Genomic DNA, 22,982 nt, shown 5'->3' on the forward strand with positions numbered 1-22,982 from the left:
TTTTGTTTGTTTTATTGCGTTAGGTTTGTTTTGTAGGTCCTTGTTTTGATTTGTTTTATTTGGACTTGTAACCCTGGTTTGGCTGTTTATTGGTTTTGCTTTTTGGGAGACCTTTTTTAAAGTTCTATCTTTTGTTTCTCGCATTGATTATCTTGTAACCAAGGTATTCCTTCACTAAAAATGAGAGTTTATCAATAAATAAATGGAGGTGTCGCCATTCTTCTAAAAAAAAAATTTTTTTTTTAAAAATCAAATTAATTCATAGTCAAGTTCAGGTTGTTTACTAAACGAGTCACAAAATGAGTTTGAGAATCTCTAGTTTATATAATAAATGAAATTGAACGAACTCTTACAAAAATTGAGCTCCTGAAACCACTCTAAGTAGTTTGGTTTGATTGTAACTCTATTGAGTATATGAAAATTACAAAAATCCTAAACTTATATTTCGATTTGGATTTGAGAGTCTGAATTTCGAATTTTGAATTTAAATTAGGTAAATTTAAATAGTATTTAATAAATTTTAAATTATATTTTATTAAAATTCACATAATCCAAACCTTTTCCAAATATAGGAATTGTGTAGTTTTCACTCGTTGAAAGCTTGTGAACTTCTCCCTTTGGCAACAAATACCAAGAAAAGAGTTCACAATTATAATTTTTTTTACAGTTATTTCTAAGGATGATTGCAGAAGATAATCTTTTAGTTTTAGTTCTACTTCATTTCCCAATCAATTTAAGCACAATAGAAAAGATTAACTAGAAGATGCCGATTTCATAGTTGGTTAGGTAAAATAAAACAAAATGTTGCCCATTTAGCATTAATATTTCCATTAATAATTACCCATGTTAAATTATAATGGCCTTATTATTATTATTATTATTATTATTATTATTATTATTATTATTATTTATTTATTTATTTTGCTTGTTTAAAGGAGGGCAGCACCTCCATTTATTTATTGATATACTCTCACTTTTGGCAAATGAATACTGTGGTTACAAGACAAGCATTTGAGATTACAGATTAAAAAAATTAAAAGTCTTCCAAAAACAATACCAACAATCACCCAAATAAACTTAAATAAAAAACAAAGGCCTATCAAAAATAAAAATAATAAAATAAACTAAAATAAAAAAATTAAAAAAATTTATAATGGCCTTTTGATCACTACCAGCTGTTGTAAGTGACACCTTGTAAGTTATTAGTCAATAATTGTACCTACTCAATTCACAAATATCTTCTCCCTGTTCTACTTAACACCCATATATAGCAATCAAGACATGGACAATTACCAACCACTAACAATGATCAAGCATTTCCCTTCCTGGATGCCCTTTGGTTGGCTAATGATCCTATGCTTCTCTTGCTTGATCCCTCTTTGCTACACTTGTAATCAAGTTGATCGTGAGTCGCTCTTGTCATTCTCTCTCACTATCTCTCATCCTCCGACCAATCCTCTAATATGGTCATTCAGCAGTGACATCAATGACTGCTGCCTCTGGGAAGAAATTGCTTGCGATCCAAACGGAAGAGTTACCCATCTATGGCTGCCATCTAGAGGCCTCGGTGGAACCATCTCCCCCACTCTAAAAAACCTGACGCGTCTCTCTCATCTCAATCTCTCCCACAACTCCCTCACTGGCCCACTCCCAAATGGGCTCTTTTCTGCTTTGGCTCTCCTTCAAGACCTTGATCTCAGCTTTAATAGTTTGCATGGGAACTTGTCGAACACTTTGCCTATTTCCATCCGAACATTGGATTTATCCAGCAACCACTTTGATTCTGCAATACCATCTTCGTTCCTCCAACAAGCATGGAACTTGGTCAGTCTTAACGTTAGCAACAACTTATTCACCGACCTCATCCCTCCTGTTTGCACAATCAATTCTAGCCCCCTTAAGATTTTGGATTTCTCCTTTAATTTTTTCAGCGGTCAAATTCCTCATGGGCTAATAAGCGAATGTCCCAAACTTGAGGTTTTCAATGCAGGTTTCAACGCTCTCTGTGGATTGCTTCCAGATGACATTTACCATGCAGCAACCTTGCAAGAAATCATATTACCTTCTAATAAGCTCTCAGGGCCTATAGGCAGAGGCATCGTTCATCTAACCAATCTCAGTGTACTAGATCTTCACGATAACAAATTGAGTGGCGTGCTCCCTAGAGATATCGGAAAGCTCTCTAAGCTAGAAAAATTAGTTCTGCATATGAATAACTTGAGTGGTACAATGCCTGCTTCGCTTATGGATTGCACCCATCTTAGAGAACTGAATTTGGGGTTTAACATCCTCCAAGGAGATGTCTCTATCCTTAATTTCTCCAAGCTTCTTCGACTAAGCGTGCTAGACCTGAGTAACAACTACTTCACTGGTAAAATCCCCAAAAGCCTTTACTCATGCCAGTCCCTAACGGCAGTTAGACTAGCCTATAACACGCAGTTGGAAGGCGAGATCATACCAGACATACTTTCTCTGCAATCTTTATCAACCCTCTCATTGTCTGACAACAGGCTAACCAACATCTCCGGCACAATAAAAATTTTGATGGGTTGCAAGAACCTGAATGTCCTCATCCTTGCAAAAAACTTTGTGGATGAGGTAATGCCAGATGGTCATGATCACAACAAGCTGGTAGCCTCAGGCGGGTTTCAAAATCTGCGTCTTTTGAGTCTATCTGATTGTGGACTCACGGGTCAAGTGCCCAGTTGGCTGTCTGAGCTTATGAAGTTAAAGGTCTTGGATTTGTCTGGTAATCAATTAACCGGTTCAATTCCTAATTGGTTAGGCACTCTGCCAACCCTCTTCTACATAAATTTGGCTGGTAATCTCCTTGAAGGAGAGTTTTCGCAAGAACTCTGTCGACTTCCAGCATTGACATCGCACCAGGCGATGGATAATGCTTCTTTCCAATTGTCGGTGTATGGTGCACATAACTTAAGTGAACCTAGTAAAGCTCATGATAAACAATACAATAGACTCTCGAACATGCCATCAATAATTGACTTGAGCAACAATAACCTTCGCGGTTATATCCCTGCTCAAATTGGCCAGTTGAGGCTTCTTCAAGGGTTGAGTCTCAGAAATAACAACTTCTTTGGCAGAATTCCAGATCAAATGTCAAACCTTTGCAACTTGGAAAGATTAGACCTCTCCAACAACCATCTTTCTGGTAAAATCCCACAATCGCTAAGGAATCTCAACTCATTGGCAGAGTTAAATGTTTCATATAACAATCTTGGAGGACCAATCCCACTAGGCACCCAACTACAAAGCTTCAACTCTTCTGCATATGAGGGAAATCTTGAACTCTGTGGGGCTCCACTTCCTCTTCCGTGCCAAGTTGTTAGTACTACCGATGATGATGACCAAAGCATTCAACAAGAGGAGCAGGGGATAGATGAAACTCTTTGGCTTTACGTGAGTTCAGGGATTGGATACATAATGGGGTTTTCTGCCGTTTGCTGCACCTTGTTAGTGAATGGTTCTTGGAGAAATGCTTATTTTCAATTCTTGACCAACACTAAAGACAAACTTTATGTGATCTTGGTGGTTCACGTTGCAAGAATGAGGAGACGGCATGTGTGAAAGCTACCTCAGTGGTAACAATTAACTTCCATTTTTCTACAATTTGCTTTTATAATGAGATGTGTACTTTAGACTCCTTGCCTATTCCTTCAATGCTGTTCTTTATGGGTCCTAACCATCATAGACTCACTGTGTGGAGCTTGACATTAACTACCACTGTTATTTGTTCTTACTTTGGGAGCTAGTATTTGACAACCATGCTCTTGCCGCTCTTACTCTTTGATTGTAGGTGGCTCGTGTAGCAAACAAGTCGAGGGAATATCTTGGCCGGCCATTGCATGGAAGAACACAAAACTTCAAATTCTATTTTTTTTTTTTTTCTCAGATTCACCTTTCCTCTTAGCTGTATTTTAAGTAATTTTATTGATAAAATTAAATAGTAAGTGCTAAATGTTGGGTTTTCAATATAATTAGAAATGTCTCCGAACCATGTTGAATTTAGTTGTTTAGAAACTAGAATGCATATATGTAAGATAGGATTTGAAAGATAAGGGTATTATAGAGTATTGATTTATGAAATTCTCATTCAATGGCAAAAATGTTCAATGGGGCGGGTTTTTAAGTGGACCTCTCACTTAGTACCATCATGAATATAAATTATTAGGTTAAATAATCAAATCACGTCTCATTTTAGATAACCATCATGAATATAAATTGTTAGGTTAAGAGTTCGGTTTAGATTAAACCCATATAACAATCATGGTTAATTGAATTGAACTGATTTGTTATATATATATATATATATATATATATATATATATATATATTATATAATTATATATGATACAATATTTTAATAATTTAAATTATTTTTTTATAACAATTTAAAACTTGAGTTGGTTACTTTTATGTTTTTTTTGGAACTATAACTTGAAAATTATGGATTTTGCTTCTTCTTTTTTTTAAACTTTATAAAAATTTAAGACTTTCTATTGATGCTTGAATTTTAATGTTTGATTAATTTGAAAATAATGGTTCAGTTCGGTTCGATTTGTTTAATCGTTGAATATCAACATGAAACCTTTCAATTGAATTTTAATTAACCATTAAAAATGTCAATTTTAGTTCCCATCAATCAAAATAACAATTTAGTTACAATACGAAGAGTATAGTTTGGTAATTAACTGAAACATGCCACCCCTATGGCCACCAAGGACCTCCTAACTCTTAACCTTTTTATTTTTCTCTTGGTTGTAGGATCATTGCATATGTGGAGTAAGATATTTTTGCATAAACAAAACTCCATGTAATTTTGTACTACATTCTACACAAATTCAAATCTAAATTCCAAGTCCAAACTCTAACATGGCCTTTAAGAGAATAAATTTCATGACTTGAATTTGAATTTATTTGGATATGAGTAAAATATTACATTTTATTTAAATTTTAGTCACAATTAAATCTAGAATTAGAATTATAAACCCTTGAACACAAAATATGGTCCCAAACGCATAGGATGAGGATATTTTGGGATTTAAACGTGTACAACTTTTGAGTGAGAAGCTGAACTCTTTTAAGTCCATGCACTCTACCCCCAAGTCAACAAGAAACCTAAATAGAACATGAAATCATGTGTCACACATTCAGGCAGTGAGTCAAAAATGGCTGCAACTCTAAACTTTTATTTATTTATTTGTTTAATAGGACGGAATCTTCTAACTCACAGTTTATTTAACTAAATATGCAGTTCTTTCTCTCTCAATTTGGATATACAAATTTTTATCCAAATTAGAAAGTTATAATCATCACTCCCAAGATTTGAAAGACTAACACCAAACTAGGAAAAAGATGTTTTAAATTTATCAACACTTAGGGTGGGGCATTGGATAAATTGTTGGGTTGGTCCTGTCATGGTGTAACCATCCAAAAAATTTTAACTATTTAAAATAATAAGAAAGATAATAAAAGGAAAAAGGGAAATAGAAGGAAGGGAAAATAAATTTTAAAGGGTAATAAGCAGGCGCTCGTCAACGAACTTGATTTTCTCGTCGACGAGTAATCTTCTGAGCCTCGTCACTGAGTATGCATGTCTCGTCGACGAGGGTTTACCGAGAGAGGTTCTCATATTTCTGAATTTCGTCAAGGAGCTCTGATTTCATCCACGAATTGTGTTCTTGAACTCGTCGATGAGTCCAGATGTCTCGTCGACGAGGCCACGTGGCAAGTTGCCTATAAATAAGCAAAAATCAAATTTTCAATGGAAGAAATCATTTTCTCTTTTGTTTCTCTCTCTAAAAAAAGGCCTCTATGTCTTTTCTCTTCGAATCCAACTTGGTTTTAGCCCGATTAGACGATCGGAAGTTACCACAAGACTCTTGGAAAGATTCTCTCCAACATAAGCGGAGCGTTGAGAGTACTTGGGAACCACTCCAAAGCCAGGGTAAGTGAGATATTTTAGGGTTTTATTATTATTTTGAAATATATGGAACCTAGGAAGCATTAAATGAGTTTGTTAACTCTATGAGTTCAATCCTATTTTGATAATGACAAATCACTTGGTATTTGATCTGTACATTGAGATTGTGAATAGGAACAATATTTAGCATGCACGGAAGGCTAGAAAGTCATGGAAGCCATGAAGATTAAATTATATACATCTTGGCATAATCCATCGAATTAAAAGAGTAGAAAAATGAAAATGCAAGCGGCAAGTTCAAGATCGTCATGGGAATGGGTATTTATAACTGAATGTATTTACATATTTCATATGATTAAATTCGAAGCTTAAAATATACCCTAAACTGATCTTAGGATTCATGCATCTCATGAAAATCTTTAGGGGATATTTATGGACTTAGATATTTTTTAAAACACCAGAAAATATTTTATAAAAAAGCAAAAAAAAAAAATAGCAAAACAGATTTTTGAAACTAAAATGAAAAAACCAGAAAGTGTTCTATTTAGAAGACCGAAGTCTTTACCCAGAAGTTGGAAGTGTCAACTTCAGAAGATTGAAGTGTACGCTCAATCATCTGAAGATTCAACTTTAGAAAACTGAAGTTTAAGCTCAGTCGTCTGAAGAATTTCTTCAGAAGACAGAAGATTAAGTTCAGTCGTCAGAAGATTTATTGAAGAAACACATAAACAGGCAGAAGCACACCAAAAGACTGTACGTTGACTTCAGTTGTCTGAACCCACAACTTTAGAAGTCTGAACCCCAACTTCAGACGTTTGACCTTCTGTCTAATTCAATTTTTTGAAACTCTAAGGAACTTCAATCATCTGAGCCCTACTCCTCAGTTGTCTGAACCTGCGAGAAGATTAAAATTTTAATCTTTAATGAGAGAGCGAGTTATTTTTTAATCAAGTTGATCCAATGGTTAGGACTCATCCTAAGGGCAAGGTTACCTATGTAATCAACATCTAAACCCTAAAGCCCCAACTTTTGGCATAAGATTGAGTGTATTGAACGTTTAGCACAACTTGGGAGAGCATTGAACACACTGCTAAATTATTGCTTGGGATTTCAAAGCTTATATTTCAAATCTAAGCTAAGGCTACATTGATCTTCAAAAGGCATTCTAGCAATTGTTGTGCATTCAACTTGGTATTAAGGTTTGATTTGAAATTATATATTGTAATCACGGTTCGGGTTATGAACTGGTTGAGGAGGAAGTTGTATCTCTTGTAAGTAGTAGATGTAAGAGAAGCTCCATCCCAATTAAAGGAGCAGGGATTTAGTGGAATCCTTGAGTGGGTTGCTCAAGGCAAGAACGTAGGTTGATTTGGCTGAACCTCGTAAAAACTGTGTTTGTCTTCTCTCTTCCTTTGCTCCTTTTAATTTCTGCAATGCATTTCATTACCTATCTTGCATGTGTGTATGTTGAATAACCGCACACGCACTTCATAATTAATTAGGTAAAATAGAATTTATTGAGATAATAATTTGAATCAGTTTCAAATCCATGCTATTAATTTTTTAAATATAGAAATAGGGATTAAGTGGTAAATAATCTTTAAGATTTTTAAAAAATACCCAATTCACCCTCCTCTTGGGATTACACCTAAATTAACATTTGGTATCAGAACGAGTTTACATAGACTTAATTGTTCATTTTGTAAAAAGATCATATGGCACACATCGATGTAACTCCATTCGGTGAGGGACACTCATCCACTAGACCATTTATTTTATGCGGTGTAATTAATACCTACTGGAAAAGAAGGATGAGTATATATCTTTTAAATGTGGATTGGAAAGTGTGGAAAATTGTTTCCAAGGGAAACCATGTCCCTATGAAAGTAGTTGATAAGGTTAATGTACCCAAAACTGAAGATGAGTTTACTGAAGAGGACTGGAAATTTGTGCAAATAAATGCTATTGCAATGAATTTGTTATTTTGTGCACTAGATTTAAATAAGTTTAATAGGGTGATGGCCTGTAACACTGCTAAAGAGATTTGAGAAAAATTAGAAGTTACATATGAAGGTACTAAGGAAGTGAAAGATAGTAGGATAGACATGCTTGTCGCGACGTCCCGAAGCGCGGGTGCCCCGGGGTGGCGAAATAAAAAATGTGGTTTAATATTTTCATGAAAAAACAGAAGTATTGGAGTCGCCACTAACCTTTTAGTGTAGTTAGAACACATGATTACTACCCAATTAAGGGTAGAATGGGTCCACGTTACTAGAGCTGGGGTTGGGCGTTCGGTTACGTGAAGGGAAGGTACAAACACCTCCTATGCGCCCATTCTTACAAATGGTACCTAATTAATTATAAAATTATCCCTAAGTAAATTTAAAAATTCTTTAGGTTACTCCTTTTTATGAATTTACAAATACACATGCAAAATAACTAAGTAAACAAATTATACAAAAATATACATTATATATATTCCCTTAGAACCAAAGTTATGTGAAGCCCGAAAAAGTTTGTACCATTTTTAATTGCAATCATAGGGAAAATTCATACCAGTATTCAAAAGTCGTATGACATTGATTTCCCAGACTAGATGACTGTCTTTCTCTTCAACTGCCCCAGTTTCATTGAGGGTCACTCATCCTTTTCGTCTTATCCTATTGTGAAACAACTAGAAATCTTTTGTTTAATTGTTGCCTTTAGCTTAGTCAAGTTCAATCCATGTTTTGATCTCAAGATGGTCTTTAAGACTCGAGATGAAACGTAGGCTTAGGGATGTAAACTTTTAGAATAAAAGTGAAACTAAGACTAAAAAATCCCACCCCATAATGATGTTTTATGCCCTTAGTTAGAGTTGAGGCGCTTTGCAATATATTGACCGAACTTGTTATTTACATAAGCTGCCTATGTACCTTTTCAGGATCAGGTCATTACGTAGTTCAGACTCAACATTGAGTCTGACAAATCATTTAAGACAATAACATATACCAATCTAATCAGAACTTTTATTCGGACCGTAATGTAGGCTTTAAGTATGGGTTGAAGAAGAAAAGAGTTAAATAAAGTTCAAAATCATCGATTTCATCAAGGGTAATTTGGTCAAAGACCATATCGATAGTATGTCCATTATTTTCTTTCTTCTTCCTTTTCTTCTTCTTTCTCTTTCCTTTTATTTCTTTCATTTTTTATCTTATTTTTCTTCTTTTACAACAACTTTCGCTTTTCCTTTTATGAAGGAATTTTAACTTCATTTGGGACCGATTTTTAAAACTGCCCCAGTGTGGTGTGTGATCCTTTGATAGGTTAATCAAGAAATGAATTTTTCAAGCTCAAAAAGGGTTTGTAAGGGATTTTTTTTTTGAATTTCTTTTGGATAGCAAAAAAATGATCTGTCATCCTTTTGGTAATGATTATTGTCTCAAATGACTCGCCAAACGCTAAGGTACCCAAACCCAAGTTAGGTTTCTGGTGATCTGACTTTTAAGAAATAGTTAGTTTAACATTCAGGTTCAACTTGGTTAACAAATGGTAAATCATTGTTTTGGGTTTTTTTTAGGGATAACTGGTCAGCCAAAGAGAGTCATCCATCATTTGATCAAAACATGAGTGATGAACTGACATGAAATTGTTGGAACAGCACAGCCACTTCGTTGACTACCCTGGAGAGTAAAATACTTCTTCATGACATCTAGATTCAATAGGGTGAGGACGATTGTTTCATCCTTCTTTACTTTCGCCTCTTGGATTAAATTTTCAAAATTAACAGCTCTTTTCAGCTCGTGAATACTGGTAATATTACTTTACCTATTTCCGCATGAAATACAAGTAAACAAAATTTGGCAAATGAACTCATGATGCAAGTGATATAATAAAATGCATAATTCATTTTATTGATGAGAGAAAATTTTTCGAGACAAAGGCATCAACGGATTACAAAAAGTAAATAACAATAAGGAAAACAAAAGAACATTATATAAAAAGGATTGGACAATCAAAATCTTGCTGATCCAGTATTTTAGCTTCTATGGTCGACGAGTGAGACCATTGATTCAGAAATCTCCTAGATATGTTAACCACTTCCTTTCTCGTGATTAGGTAGAGGATACCCCTGGACTCCCAGTTGCTTGTCATCAAAAGCTAACCATCCTGCATCTCTTAATGACTGCACTTTATGCTTAAAGGCCCAGCATCGATTAGTATGGACGGGAGAGTTAGTATGGTAATCACAACGAACCCTGGGATCGTACCACTATGGAGGAGGGTTCGTAACGAGCATCCCAGGGATTGCAGATACCATCCCTCTTTTAGAATAAACCTAGTTCCCCTGGAACTGATCAAACAAGTCATCGATTCTGGGAAGTGGATATTTATTCTTAACTGCCAATTTATTTATCTCCCTATAATTGATACACATCCTCATGGTTCCATCTTTCTTTTTCACAAATAAGACTGGTACTCCCCAGGGCAACACACTGGACCTAATAAACCCCTTATCCAATAATTCTTGCAAATGATCCTTTAATTCTTTTAACTCAGTTTGGGTCATTCGATAAGGAGCTTTAGATACTGGCTTTGATCCCGGTAGAAGATCCACCGTAAACTCAACTTCATGGTCTAGGGGTAAACCAGGTAATTCTTCTGGAAATACGTCTGAAAATTCTCTGACCACAAGAATATCAACTTGTTTCAATTCTTCTTTTGGCAATTCCTTAATGTAAGCGACAAATCCCTGACAACCTTCTTGAATCAGTTTTCTCACTTGAATAGCTGATGCAAGCTAAGGTGAAGAACAGACACGTGAACCAAGAAATCGATATTCTGGCTCGCCTGGAGGTCTGAAAATTACTTCTCTCAAATGACAGTCAATGCTAGCATGATTAACTGCCAACCTATCCATACCCAGAATTATATCAAACCCCTGCATGTCTAATATCACCAAATCAGTTGGCAATGTTTTTCCCTGAATAGTAACTAGAAAACCCCTGAGTATCCTTCTACATCTCACCACTGACCTAGTTGATGTAGCTACAGCTAACCCAACACCCAAAAACTGGGCCTCATGCCCCGTTAACTTAGCATTTTCCATAGAAACAAAAGAGTGGGTGACACTTGTATCAAATAAAACAATAGTTGTATATGAGAAAGTAGTAAGGGTACCTATAACTACATCTCCAGTTGCATTTGCATCACCCAGCATCAATGCGTACACTCTCGCTGGTGCAGTATTTCTCTATTAGCCTCCTCGGGGCGCATGATAACCACCCCGGTATGGTTTAGAAGCCGATGTTTGAGCTGGAAATCTCTAACACGACCACAATCGGTGCCCGGGTCTCCCACATCTATAGCAAACGTCCTCACCCATTCGACACTCACCCGAATGTCTACGTCCACACTTAGGACAGGTAGGAATAGCCCGTCCACCCTGAGGACCACCGCGGCTCGTCATTCGTTCCTTACCACCTCCATATCGATCCCCTCTCCACGGCCCTCTGTTGGAGTTCACCTGAAGATCCTGACATGTGGACCTCTTTCTTTGACTCTAAGCTACAGCACCTCTCTACATACCACTCTTAATAATGGCAGCTCTATCCACCACCTCAGCAAAAGTTTAAGCCCGAAAGCCAATGACTTGCTCAAATAAATTCTATCTCAGGCCTTCCTCAAACTTTCTTACTTTCTTTTCTTCATCTGGTGCTAAATGTGGGGCAAAACGCGATAACTCAATAAACCATTCAGCATACTAAGACACTGTCATCTGCCCCTGAGCCAAATGCAGGAATTTAGCTGGTTTCGCACTCCGAAAGATAGCAGGGAAATATCCCTCGAAGAATAATTCATTGAACCGACTCCATAATACTGGAACTAGATCTGGCCTCTACTCCTCAATCAACCGCGCTGACCTCCACCAGTGTTTCTCCTCTCCCGTCAATTTAAACGATGCAAATGCCACTTTATGCTCATCTGTAAATGCCAATACTACTAAAATCTCTTCTACGTCCTGAACCCAATTCTCAGCTACGATCGGATCAGGTCCTCCAACAAAAGAAGGAGACTTCATCCGCGTAAACTGCTCAATCGTGCAGCCATGCTTTCCTTCGTTCCTGGCCATCTCAGCCATCACTTGCTGGGTGATGTTGCGTAATATGACATCTATATCTCCACCTCCCATACTGGAGGATCCTAGTTTGTCACCTCCAGCATTTGTTCACTGCTACCCAGATCCATCTTGAAATACACAAAACATTGTTTCAAAACCCTATCTTCTCTACAGATCTAATTTACTCAAACAACACCCATGTTCTTACCCCATAGTCCAATCCTGCAACCCAAACACACAACTCGTCAATAGTTTACTATGATTTTCCTGAAATCGTCACCCAGGAAAAACACAAAAACCACCACGAAAATCCTGTATATAGACCACAGAACAAACCTCAAATGCTTTTCCTATTTTCTAGTATTGTTCCCACTGCATTCTAGAGTTTACAGAACCTAACAACCTAGGCTCCAATACCAAACTGTAATGACCTGCTACTTATTTAACATTTTTTTCCGTATATCATAGATGTCATCTATTTGAAATACTACTGAAAATACCTTTGGCTCAAAAGAGCACTAAAGAAACTCTGTCTGTCATATATAACTAAGCAGCGGTGTAGAAAGCTAGGAACTGCTATATACAATACCATAAAACTATAATGCTCTGAAATATAATTACCATACAAAATACCCAATGACAACATCAAAACCTTGAGATCTACCCCAACTCACTGGTACCAAAATATACCTACCCTTTCAGTAAGGGCAGCACAAGACAACCTCTACCCGCGAGCTTGATTTGCTCCCCTAGCTGGATATCTTGAAAAATAGTAAGTCACTGGGATGAGACAACGCTCAGTAAGTAGAAATATGCTATTACTAGTGTGTGACGGCTGATTTAATCATTTAAGGTACTGAAATAATACTGATATTGTAACTGAGAAAACTGATAAACTATATAGAATATATGGAATATAATTTAAAACATAGTTGTGTATCTGAGTTTTCTATATAAAGGTACTGCTAATATAATAGTATAAATTACTACTGTGTGATATATGTGTACATAGGAACTGATGGTATACCCTAGGATCTGTGTATCATGATATAACCCCTCATGACAAGGTTGTGCGACCCATAGGTTGGACTTACTCTGGTTGGCCTACTAGGTAAGTCAATCTATATTTGTACATCCACAAGTGTAGCCCACTGCAATCTCTCCGGGCAATCTCCAAACTCTATCATCATCTAACCGGCCACCTCAACCCAACTCACTGGGGAGACTGTAATCTCTCTTAGCTCGGTTAGACAGAATCCACATGCTAGCTGAGTAATGTGGTTGCACCCTATTTTGTAAATAGCAATGGTACTATGCTCTGCTACATATATATATTGGTCTGTAATTCCCACAGGGTTCTGATATCGTGTAATTCTATATACCTATGTAAATACATATAATTATCTTGCTGCTTTTAACATGATTTTAAAAACAACCATAACACTATAAATCTGGGCTGTAATATCTGAGATATCTAACTGAAATATATAACTAATATCTTTCTATATCATCTGTGATTTCTGTCTATACTATCTGTAATATCTGTATATAATATATGTATACTCTGTCTGTAATATCTATAAAATTTGTCTGTAATACCTATAAAATCTGTCTGATTGTTATGGTTTAGAAATCATATTATTCTGAGAAATACTGTAAGTCTCATTCATTGTTAATAATCTGAAATATCTGAATATTTGTAATACTGTAAAATCTACATACTATACTGTAATAAACTCATGCCACACATTTGAGTAAACACATTCTCATGCTCAATTTCTGTAATTCTACTATAAAGATAATATTCATAATTTTCTAGAAAAATAATATGATCTGCATGCTTGTAAATGCACATTCATAATATTCTGTATACATATTAAAAATCGCTAGCATAGCATATTTCCCTTACCTTAAATATGAAAATTCCCTACTAAATTCTAGCCCTATACCCACGGAGGTCCTAGCTCAACACCCTGAAAACAGCATCCCCCGAAACCAAACATCAGTATTTTTCTGTATACAACATTTCTTATAACTGTAGGAAAGGTAAAAACTGGATAAAATACCTTACCCTGAGATTGGGATGAATTTCAAACCATCTCCACCAACGATCAGCTCCGGCAGACTTGTAGAGAACTTCGCTAGGAGCGTTGTGGTGACATCAAATCTTCAATCCGGTGAGAAATGGAGCCGAGATCGAAGAGAGAAGGTGAGGGAAACGTAGAGAGAGAGAGAGAGAGGAATTTTTTGTGTTGAAAATAGAGTTAAAAATTTGGGTTTCAACTATTTATAGGGCTGGATTCATTGATGAGACACGTCACCTCGTCGACGAGTCTTGTAGAAAGTTCGTCGATGAACCTGCACCCTCGTCAACGAGTTTCAGACTACCTTAAACCCTCTCTCAGTATCTTCTCGTCGACGAGACGTGACCTCATCGATGAGGCCCTCATATGTTCTCGTAGACGAATCCCGTGTGTTCGTCGATGAGCTCATTTTAATTTTCTTTGGTCATTACAGCCAGTATCTTCTCAATTCCCTCACCCAATTCTATACCATCATTTGGTCGGCACCTCCCAAAAACGTTGGGGGATGCATACGGGTAAACTTCTCAATGGTGCAACCCGCATCAGTAGTAGGACGGTCATGTCCCTTATAACTCCGCATGATCTCAGCCATGACTTGTCTGGCCAATCCACGAAGTACTAGAGGAGATTCATCATTGGAAGCCACCTCAGGGCTACTTCCTCCAACGTTCATGTCGTTATCCTTGGGGTCCATTTTGAAAATACGATAGGAATAAGTTAGAATTCTAATATCGTAACACGATCGGCACTATCATTTTCTAGATAATCATATTAACATCCCAAACCTTAAGTTAAGGTTCATCTCACCGCACCGACACAAAAACCATTGATGATTTGCCGTGACTTTTCTGAAATCGTCATTTTAGGAAAAATACAGAAGAGAGTAAAAGGATTTCTGCCCCCAGGCTATGAGAAAAAACTCAACCTACTCTATCAGTACCTCAATCTACCCATTCCTATCTTCTTATACTCTGGTAAGACCATCTATCAAAGTCTACAAGACCTAACAACCTTGTTGGCTCTAATACTACGTTGTAACGCCCTGAACCCGAAAGTGGGGTCTAGAGTGTTATGTAAACCTACCTATCTGTATCATACATACATCTCTAATACTAACTATAAGGAGGGCCCGAACCCAAAGGGTCCCGGGTACCCTATCCATAATCAATATACATAAAAACAACGCAAAATAATTAAATCTCAAATACCTTACCAGAGCCCTACAGACCATACCATTACACAAATACTTTCTAGTATTCATATTACATCCCAAAATAGATTACAATGCAATAGTTTAGTGTTACACAACACTTACAAAAACTATACGATCTAAATCCCAACCCTCTAGTATGCTAGGCCTGATTACCAGCAGGACCTGAAACGAGAGTTGGATATTGGGGTGAGACATTCCTCAGTAAGGTGGATTTGGTTATCATCAGTGTGTGGCAACATGTGTTTTAGTGTGAACATAATCCATCGATCGTTTTAACTATAAGTGAATGCGCAGTTGAAAAACCATACTCACACCTGTATTATAGAAAATACCTACTTTTCCCTGCAAAACATAGTTCGGCTCATTATAGCCCATTTTACTTAAATCACATATATGCATAAAAATCCATCCATCTTGGAATGTCACATAACACACCATTTACTTCCCCCATGGTACAAGTTGTGTGGCCCGAAGGCTGGACCTAATTGGGTTGATCAAACCACAGCTAAGTCAAAGTAACATCGTCTGTAAGTCTGATTTGCCTACATCAACTTGGTTTAGATTCCAGGAGGGTACACAACCCTTCCATGGCCAAATCGACTATCCAACCACCAAGACCTCCTCAACAGTGTGGTTGCACAGATCTTTTTATAGCTAGAGTACCGTGCTTCCATAATAACCAATTCCTCAAGGGTTCATAAATCATATATACAATTTATATAGTAAAAATAGTAACCTAGCTTCATTTCATAATACATTCAAAACAATTCAGTATTTTCACAATCTCATTCATTCCTCAGTATAAAATCGGAACAATCATAATTCCTCGATATAAACCAACATATTAAAACCCTCGATATTAAACTGTATATCAAATTTCTCAGTATTAAACTAGCATATCAAATCCCTCGGTATTAAATTGGCATATCAAATCCCTCGGTATTAAACCAGCATATCAAATCCCTCAGTATTAAACCAGCATATAATTTCCACTTTTCCTGAAAATAATTTGAAACCCTAGTTTTCCACGTTTCATTCCAAGAAACCAACAAATTCATTTAAACCATAAATTTCATTATCATGCCACACTTATTTAGGTAAAATTCCACAATATAACAAATAGTCCAGGAAAAGTATAGTTTTAATGACAACAAGGGTACCATCATCTCTAGGTTTTTGTTTAACTCAAATATATGATTTTTAAGAAAACGGAGATGATTACCCTAATCCCACTAACTTTTCCCAAAACCATAAAACAAGCGAAACCGACATTTTTCCATACTCGATTTATTCAGAAGTCACATATAGTATTCCTGTAACAATATACTTCAATTTAATCAGTTTAGATTTCAAAAACAACTGATATAAACTAATCCCCTTACCTTTTTCCTGAAAATACGCCTAAATGGTTCGGAAATGGCGAAACCCTAGCTTTTCTAACTGGCCAAAATACGAGACTCAACTAGTTGTAAGATAAGAGAGACAATTGAGAGGCAAGGGAGAGCTTGGAAGAGCTTTTATGTGAAGAAACTTCGAAATCCTAGGAGAGAGAAGAGAGAGAATTTGATTTTCTCTAAAAAATGAGCTCACTTCTATTTATAGGTGAGCTGCCCAAGACAAAACCGTCGACGGTTTGCCATTTATCAAACCAAAATTCCTTTGTTAAATACTCTCAATCGTTCAAATCGTCGATAGTTTTCTTGAGCTCCATGAAACCATCGATAGTTTGGTTCTGTGCCAAACCTTTTCTTCCTTTTTTCCTCTTTTTTTTTTTCTATTTTCCTTTCTTTTTAATTCTTTTTCTTGGTTTGAGTTCCTACAATATTCCACAGCTTGGTGGAAGGAATGAGGCGGTTATAAGAGATCTTCTGAGAAAGAATTTTGTATAAGTTGGAAATAGTGAAAATTTTGGAGGGATCGGGGTCCCAAGAATCGGAATCAGGGATTCCCCTTCTGACAAAAGCTTTTTAGATCAATTTCGGTAACTCAACTACATGATTTACCTCCTTCCCTTTGATCTACCTATTGGAAACAAGATCCCAAAAGGGTCTATTGTTGGGGAAGCTCAAAACCTCTACAATTTTGACCTTTTCTTTTTATTTTCTGAGAAGTTATAGAGTTTAGTATTGGATAAAGGTTTTGAAGGGTGTTCTTAGCAACCCATTTGTCTATCCTAAAGTTTGTTTTGCACCTGTCTCCTACAAGAATCGTCATATGGTCCCACATAACCCAATTGAAATTAAGGATGTTTTTCCATAAGCTCCACCCGATGGATCCTGAAAATGAAGGAGAATACCAAGTAGAGACTCTAATTCTATACTTTATACAAATCACCATTTTCCATAAGCTGTTATCTTCCCCTGCAAACCACCAAATCCATTTCCTTAGAAGAACGTTGTTCATGATATCCAAACGTTTGATTCCAAGACCACCCTGACCTTTTGGGTTAAGTCACAAATCTCCATCTGGACAAAGAATATTTGAAATTCTCGTCGGTTTTTTTCCAAAGGAAATTTCTTTACAATCTTTCGAAAATAAAACCCACCCTCTTATGCATAGGGAAGATGGACACGTAATAAATGGGGAGGTTGGAAAGCACAGAATTAATCAAGTCAATCTACCTGCCAAGGAGAGGAATTTTGACTTCCAAATAGCAAGTTTTCATTCCAATTTTTCCACAATGGGATCCCAAATGTGTCTGGAATTTAACTTTGTTTCCATGGGAATGCCAAAGTAATGGGTGGGGAATGGAGTCTTGCTTGCAGCTTAATTTCCTTAATTTCTATATACACAAAAATCATAGCAGCTATGATTTTAAAAATAGTTAAAAATATTAAATCATTAAATATTCGATTTAAAACAAAATGGCAATCCCGCAATTAAACCCAACATTGGGGGCGTGACTGTTTACTTCAACTTTGCCTTCTCTTCCCCGTCTTTTCTTTTGTACAGACAGAACACATCCATCCATGAAGAAATATATTGATCTTTGTTGAGTAATTTTTATTATTAATTAGATTTTTAAAAAATAATTAAATAATTTTAATTTAATGTAATGGATGGTGGGGATATTTTTGTCCCATAAAGTTACGTTATCATTGTAATCCAATATTAGCAAATTAAAAGTGACCTAGTCTTGAATACATATATATATATATATAACAAAAATAATATTAATAGTTATACTCATTGTTATTAAGTATAGATTTTAAATATTATAATAATATTGCTCAAAATGATTAACAGTGTAGATACTTTTATCCTTAAAATTTAGATTATTATGGGACTTCACAAAATAAAAATGAACAAGTGTCAAGTCATTTCAACCACACAAATGAAAAAAAAAAAAAAAAAATCCTAAAACGGTATAGATATTTTTAAGAAAGAATAAAATATCTGGGATGAATAGTAACGTCCAAAAGCAATTAATGCCTTGCAGGGAGCTCATTCATGCGTTTGTTTCTCAAGTGCTGCAATGCATGATTGCAAAAAGGGTTAGGAGTATTCAAACAAGAGCCATGCTTGGGCATCCTCACCGATCCCCCATGTTCTACATCTTCTTCCCATGGATCTTATTCTCTTGCCTTATCCCTCCTTTAAGCTACGCTTGCAACATACCTGATCGGAACTCTCTCTTGTCCATCTCCCTCAGCTTCACTCCTCCTCTAAATTGGCCTTGTAATGTCAATTGCTGCCTCTGGGAAGGGATTGCATGCGATCATAACGGTTGGGTCACCCATGTTTGGCTCCCCTCTAGAGGCCTCAGCGGTGGCATCCCTCCATCTTTAAGAAACCTTACACAACTTTCTCACCTTAATCTTTCCCACAATACCCTTACTGGACCACTTCCAGATGATTTCTTTTCATCATTAAATCACCTCAAGATCCTTGATCTCAGCTTCAACAGGCTGCAATGAGAATTACCGTCGCTTCTTACATCAAATGGCTCACCCATCTCCCTCCAAATGTTGAATTTGTCCAGCAATTACTTTCAAGGGTCATTATTCCAATCTCCATTTCTTCAGAGAGCATGGAATTTGTCAAGTCTTAATGTTAGCAACAACGGCTTCGTTGGCCGTATCCCTTCCTCTATTTGTAACAATTCCAGCCTTGTTAGGCTCTTGGATTTCTCTTACAATCATTTCAGTGGCCAAATCCCTCATGAACTAGGGAAATGCTCCAAGCTTGAGGTTTTTCGTGCAGGTTTCAACTCGTTAGTTGGACTGCTTCCAGCTGACATTTATCACATGTCAGCATTGCGAGAAATTAGTTTACCTTCCAATCATCTCTCGGGACCGATTGGCAGCGACATCGTTCAGCTCGTTAACCTCACCATCATTGAGCTCAACAACAATGAACTGAATGGCATGCTCCCTCAAAATATCGGGAAGCTTTCTAACTTGGAACACCTGATCCTCCAAATGAACAATTTAAGCGGTACAATTCCTGCTTCCTTGTTGAATTGCACCAATTTGAAAAGACTGAGTTTGCTGTCCAACAAGTTAGGAGGTGATATCTCCACTTTTAATTTCTCCAAGCTTTCCAAACTTGTCATTGTTGACCTTGGCTTTAATCACTTCATAGGTCAATTGCCAGTAAGCCTTTACGCATGCAAGTCCCTGAAAACAATTAGACTTGCCTTTAACATGCTAGAAGGACAGATCACACCTGAAATTCTTGCTTTGCAATCTCTTTCACTCCTTTCCCTTTCTGGAATTAAGTTAACCAACATCTCAGGGGCAATCAAAATTCTAATGGGTCTGCACAACCTTAGGGTCCTCTCGCTTGCCAAATGCTTTGTAAATGAGATAATGCCAGATGATAACAGCTTGGTTGATTCAGTTGGATTTCAAAATCTTCAATATTTGAGTATAGGCTTCTGCCAACTCGTTGGACCAGTGCCAACATGGTTGTCAAAGCTTAGAAAACTAGAGATTCTCATACTAAAGAGGAACCAAATTAGAGGTCCAATTCCTAGTTTCTTAGGGGCTTTGCCCAGACTCTTCCACATTGACTTGTCAAGAAATTTCATTTCTGGAGAATTTCCACTGGAACTTACTAGACTGCCTGCATTAACAACTAAGCAGGCTTCTGAACAACTTGATCAAATTTCTCTCGATGTGCCTCTGATTTTTGGCATCAAATCACCTTCACAAAGTGGTATTAGACAATACAATAAAATCTCAAACATGGGAAAAGTAATTGATGTGAGTAACAACAGCTTGAGTGGCAATATTCCTATTGAGATTGGTCAATTGAAGTTTCTTCAATACTTGAATCTCTCTCAAAACAACTTCTCTGGCAACATTCCACATCAACTATCCGACCTTTATAACTTAGAACAACTAGACCTCTCCAAAAACAATCTTTCTGGTGAGATTCCACAATCGTTAAAAGGTCTCAATTTTTTGTCCATGTTTAAGGTCTCATACAACAATCTTCAAGGAGCAATACCATTGGGCACTCAACTTCAAAGCTTTAATGCTTCTGCATACGAGGGGAATCCTAAACTTTGTGGTCCCCCACTACCATACCAATGCCAAGTTGTCGGTGTCGAAGAAGATGGGAGCATTCAAGATGAGGAAGATGGGCATGAAATTCCATGGTTTTATGTGAGTATGACGCTCGGATTCATCACAGGGTTTTGGGCAATTTGCGGTAGTTTATTCTTGAAACCTTCTTGGAGGTATGCCTATTTCCAATTTTTGATAAATACAAAAGATCGATTTTGTGCGACGCTAGCTGTTTGCAAGGCTAGAGTTTGGAGCATGATTCAAACTTAAGTGGTAATAGTCCCTTTTTTTTTTTTGGCCTCCCTCTCTTCCTATTTTGTATTTTCTTAAGTGGTAATAGTCCTTGGTTCTATGTGAGTATGGCACTTGGATTCATCACAGGGTTTTGGGCAATCTGTGGCACTTTGTTCTTGAATCCTTCTTGGAGAAATGCCTACTTCCAATTTTTGACAGATACAAAAAACTGATTTTGTGTGACACTAGCTGCTTGCAAGGTTAGAGTTTGGAGCAGGATTCAAACTTAAGCGGTAATAGTCCTCTTTTTCTTTTTCTTTTTCTTTTTGCCTCCCTTTCTTGCTATTTTTTATTTTCCTAAAATTCTATGAACGCTTTATACACACATGCACACATAGACATGCACATTCTTATGATTTATCCATGGCATCAATACAACTAAAAAGAATCACCCTCGGGTTGTTTCGAGAGACAATTTTGTTTCATATATAACAGAATATATAGTTTGTATGTTGATTCATTTATCAAATTCTTCATGAGCCACCCCCACCCCCAGGCCTCCTTTTCTATTTTGTGTGAGAGCATGGCTCAAGCATGCATTTCAATTAGAGTTATATGAATTTGAAAAGAATTTAGAAGCACTTAACACGACAAAGTCAAGAATTAAATTTGAAAACTCCCAAACAGAATACTAGTTTGGTACGTGATGAAACAAAAGACGCATACCCAGCTATAAAGGTGCTTGTAACTTTTCAAATTTCTGTGTGCTTAATTTTCTTACGCTACCAACTGATTGCAGTTTCTATCTTGTTTGTTTACAAACACGTAGTAATTATGCCTTTTTGTGTTTTGAAAGGCAACAAGTTGATCTCTACCCACCATGAGGATCAAGTAGCCCTATTACTAGAGTGCAACAACAAAGTGCTAGAGGACAAAGGGACCAGCATATCAAGATTAATTAAAGAGCCTTTATTTTTTGTCTTTCTTTTAATAAGCAAATTAAATAAAGATGAAATTTTTAAAACAATTCTCTTTGGTTTTTTGGTTCAAAATTAGGTCAAATTTTGTACGTAGAACAAATTGTGGTATTGTACGAGGTATTTTTGCTTTTCTCTCGTTTCTTTCTTTGTTCATGGTTCGATATTCTAGTGTCCTCTCCTTCAAGGACTTGAGAATGAAGACTGAAATTATGTTTCACATTCTTCTTGTACAATTAATTGTTCTTGCATTAAGCTTTTCTTTTGTTTTTTGCTCCCTTCACAGTGCACTTGTGAATTTCTATTTGAAAAACTATGTACATGCCTGTTATTCATTATCTAGATTCTAGACTACTTAGCATAAGTCTACTCTTTGATTTATTTTTTAGCGATGAATAATGATGCCCTTTGTCCTAGTTTATGTCTTAAGTGATATAGTTAGACTCTTTATTTAGCTAAAATGCACATACAACATTTTCATAATTTTTATAAGATATTAATTGACAACATGAAACATAGAATTCAAGGCTTTCTTTTCCGGTATTTATGATCATATGAAATAAATTAGTTTTTCTAACAAAATGTCAATGCACGGTAACAAATAAATTTATTGATTAACATACAAACACTCAAAGCTAATTACTATTTAGCTATTTAATCTTTAAATAATTAAAACTCAGAAATTATACAAATCCTAAAACTTTCATAAAAAATAGAATATTAATTTTGGGTGAGTGTTTGGTCCTTACTATTTTATTTTAGTATTGTTGCTTACTCATTTCATTGCTTTTTAGTATGAGAAAAATTCTCAAAAAAAATAAAAATCCATCATAAATTAACTTCAAAAATAGTTTTGAGGGGGTATTTAAACCTTATGTTTGGTTTGAGATGTGCCATTTCATAAGAATAAAATAGTGTCA

At 36.3% G+C, this 22,982-nt stretch overlaps 2 protein-coding genes across 5 annotated transcripts; both read left to right on the top strand.

The window, feature by feature from the left end:
* Window positions 1–980: 980 nt before the first annotated feature.
* Window positions 981–3,995, top strand: LOC131148701 (receptor-like protein 2). Its single transcript, XM_058098589.1, has 2 exons — window positions 981–3,599; window positions 3,815–3,995. The coding sequence occupies exon 1, from the start codon at window positions 1,282–1,284 to the stop codon at window positions 3,583–3,585; it is 2,304 nt and encodes a 767-aa protein (XP_057954572.1). The 5' UTR covers window positions 981–1,281; the 3' UTR covers window positions 3,586–3,599; window positions 3,815–3,995.
* Window positions 3,996–18,766: 14,771 nt separating this feature from the next.
* On the top strand, window positions 18,767–22,282 carry LOC131149325 (receptor-like protein 3). Of its 4 annotated transcripts, none has more exons than XR_009135191.1 (3): window positions 18,767–21,378; window positions 21,773–21,823; window positions 21,942–22,282. XR_009135191.1 is itself a non-coding variant. In XM_058099691.1 (3 exons), exons 1-2 carry the CDS (start codon window positions 19,304–19,306, stop codon window positions 21,348–21,350), a joined length of 1,839 nt encoding a protein of 612 aa, XP_057955674.1. In that variant the 5' UTR covers window positions 18,767–19,303; the 3' UTR covers window positions 21,351–21,378; window positions 21,942–22,282. The 4 variants fall into 4 exon arrangements, 2 of the variants coding, with proteins under 2 accessions (XP_057955674.1, XP_057955675.1); XR_009135192.1 differs by lacking the exon at window positions 21,773–21,823 and having other exon boundaries at window positions 18,767–19,775; window positions 20,762–21,378; XM_058099691.1 differs by lacking the exon at window positions 21,773–21,823 and having other exon boundaries at window positions 18,767–21,024; window positions 21,233–21,378.
* Window positions 22,283–22,982: the final 700 nt, after the last annotated feature.

This window comes from Malania oleifera, chromosome 2 (genome assembly GCF_029873635.1).
Source record: "Malania oleifera isolate guangnan ecotype guangnan chromosome 2, ASM2987363v1, whole genome shotgun sequence".
NCBI lineage: Eukaryota > Viridiplantae > Streptophyta > Magnoliopsida > Santalales > Ximeniaceae > Malania > Malania oleifera.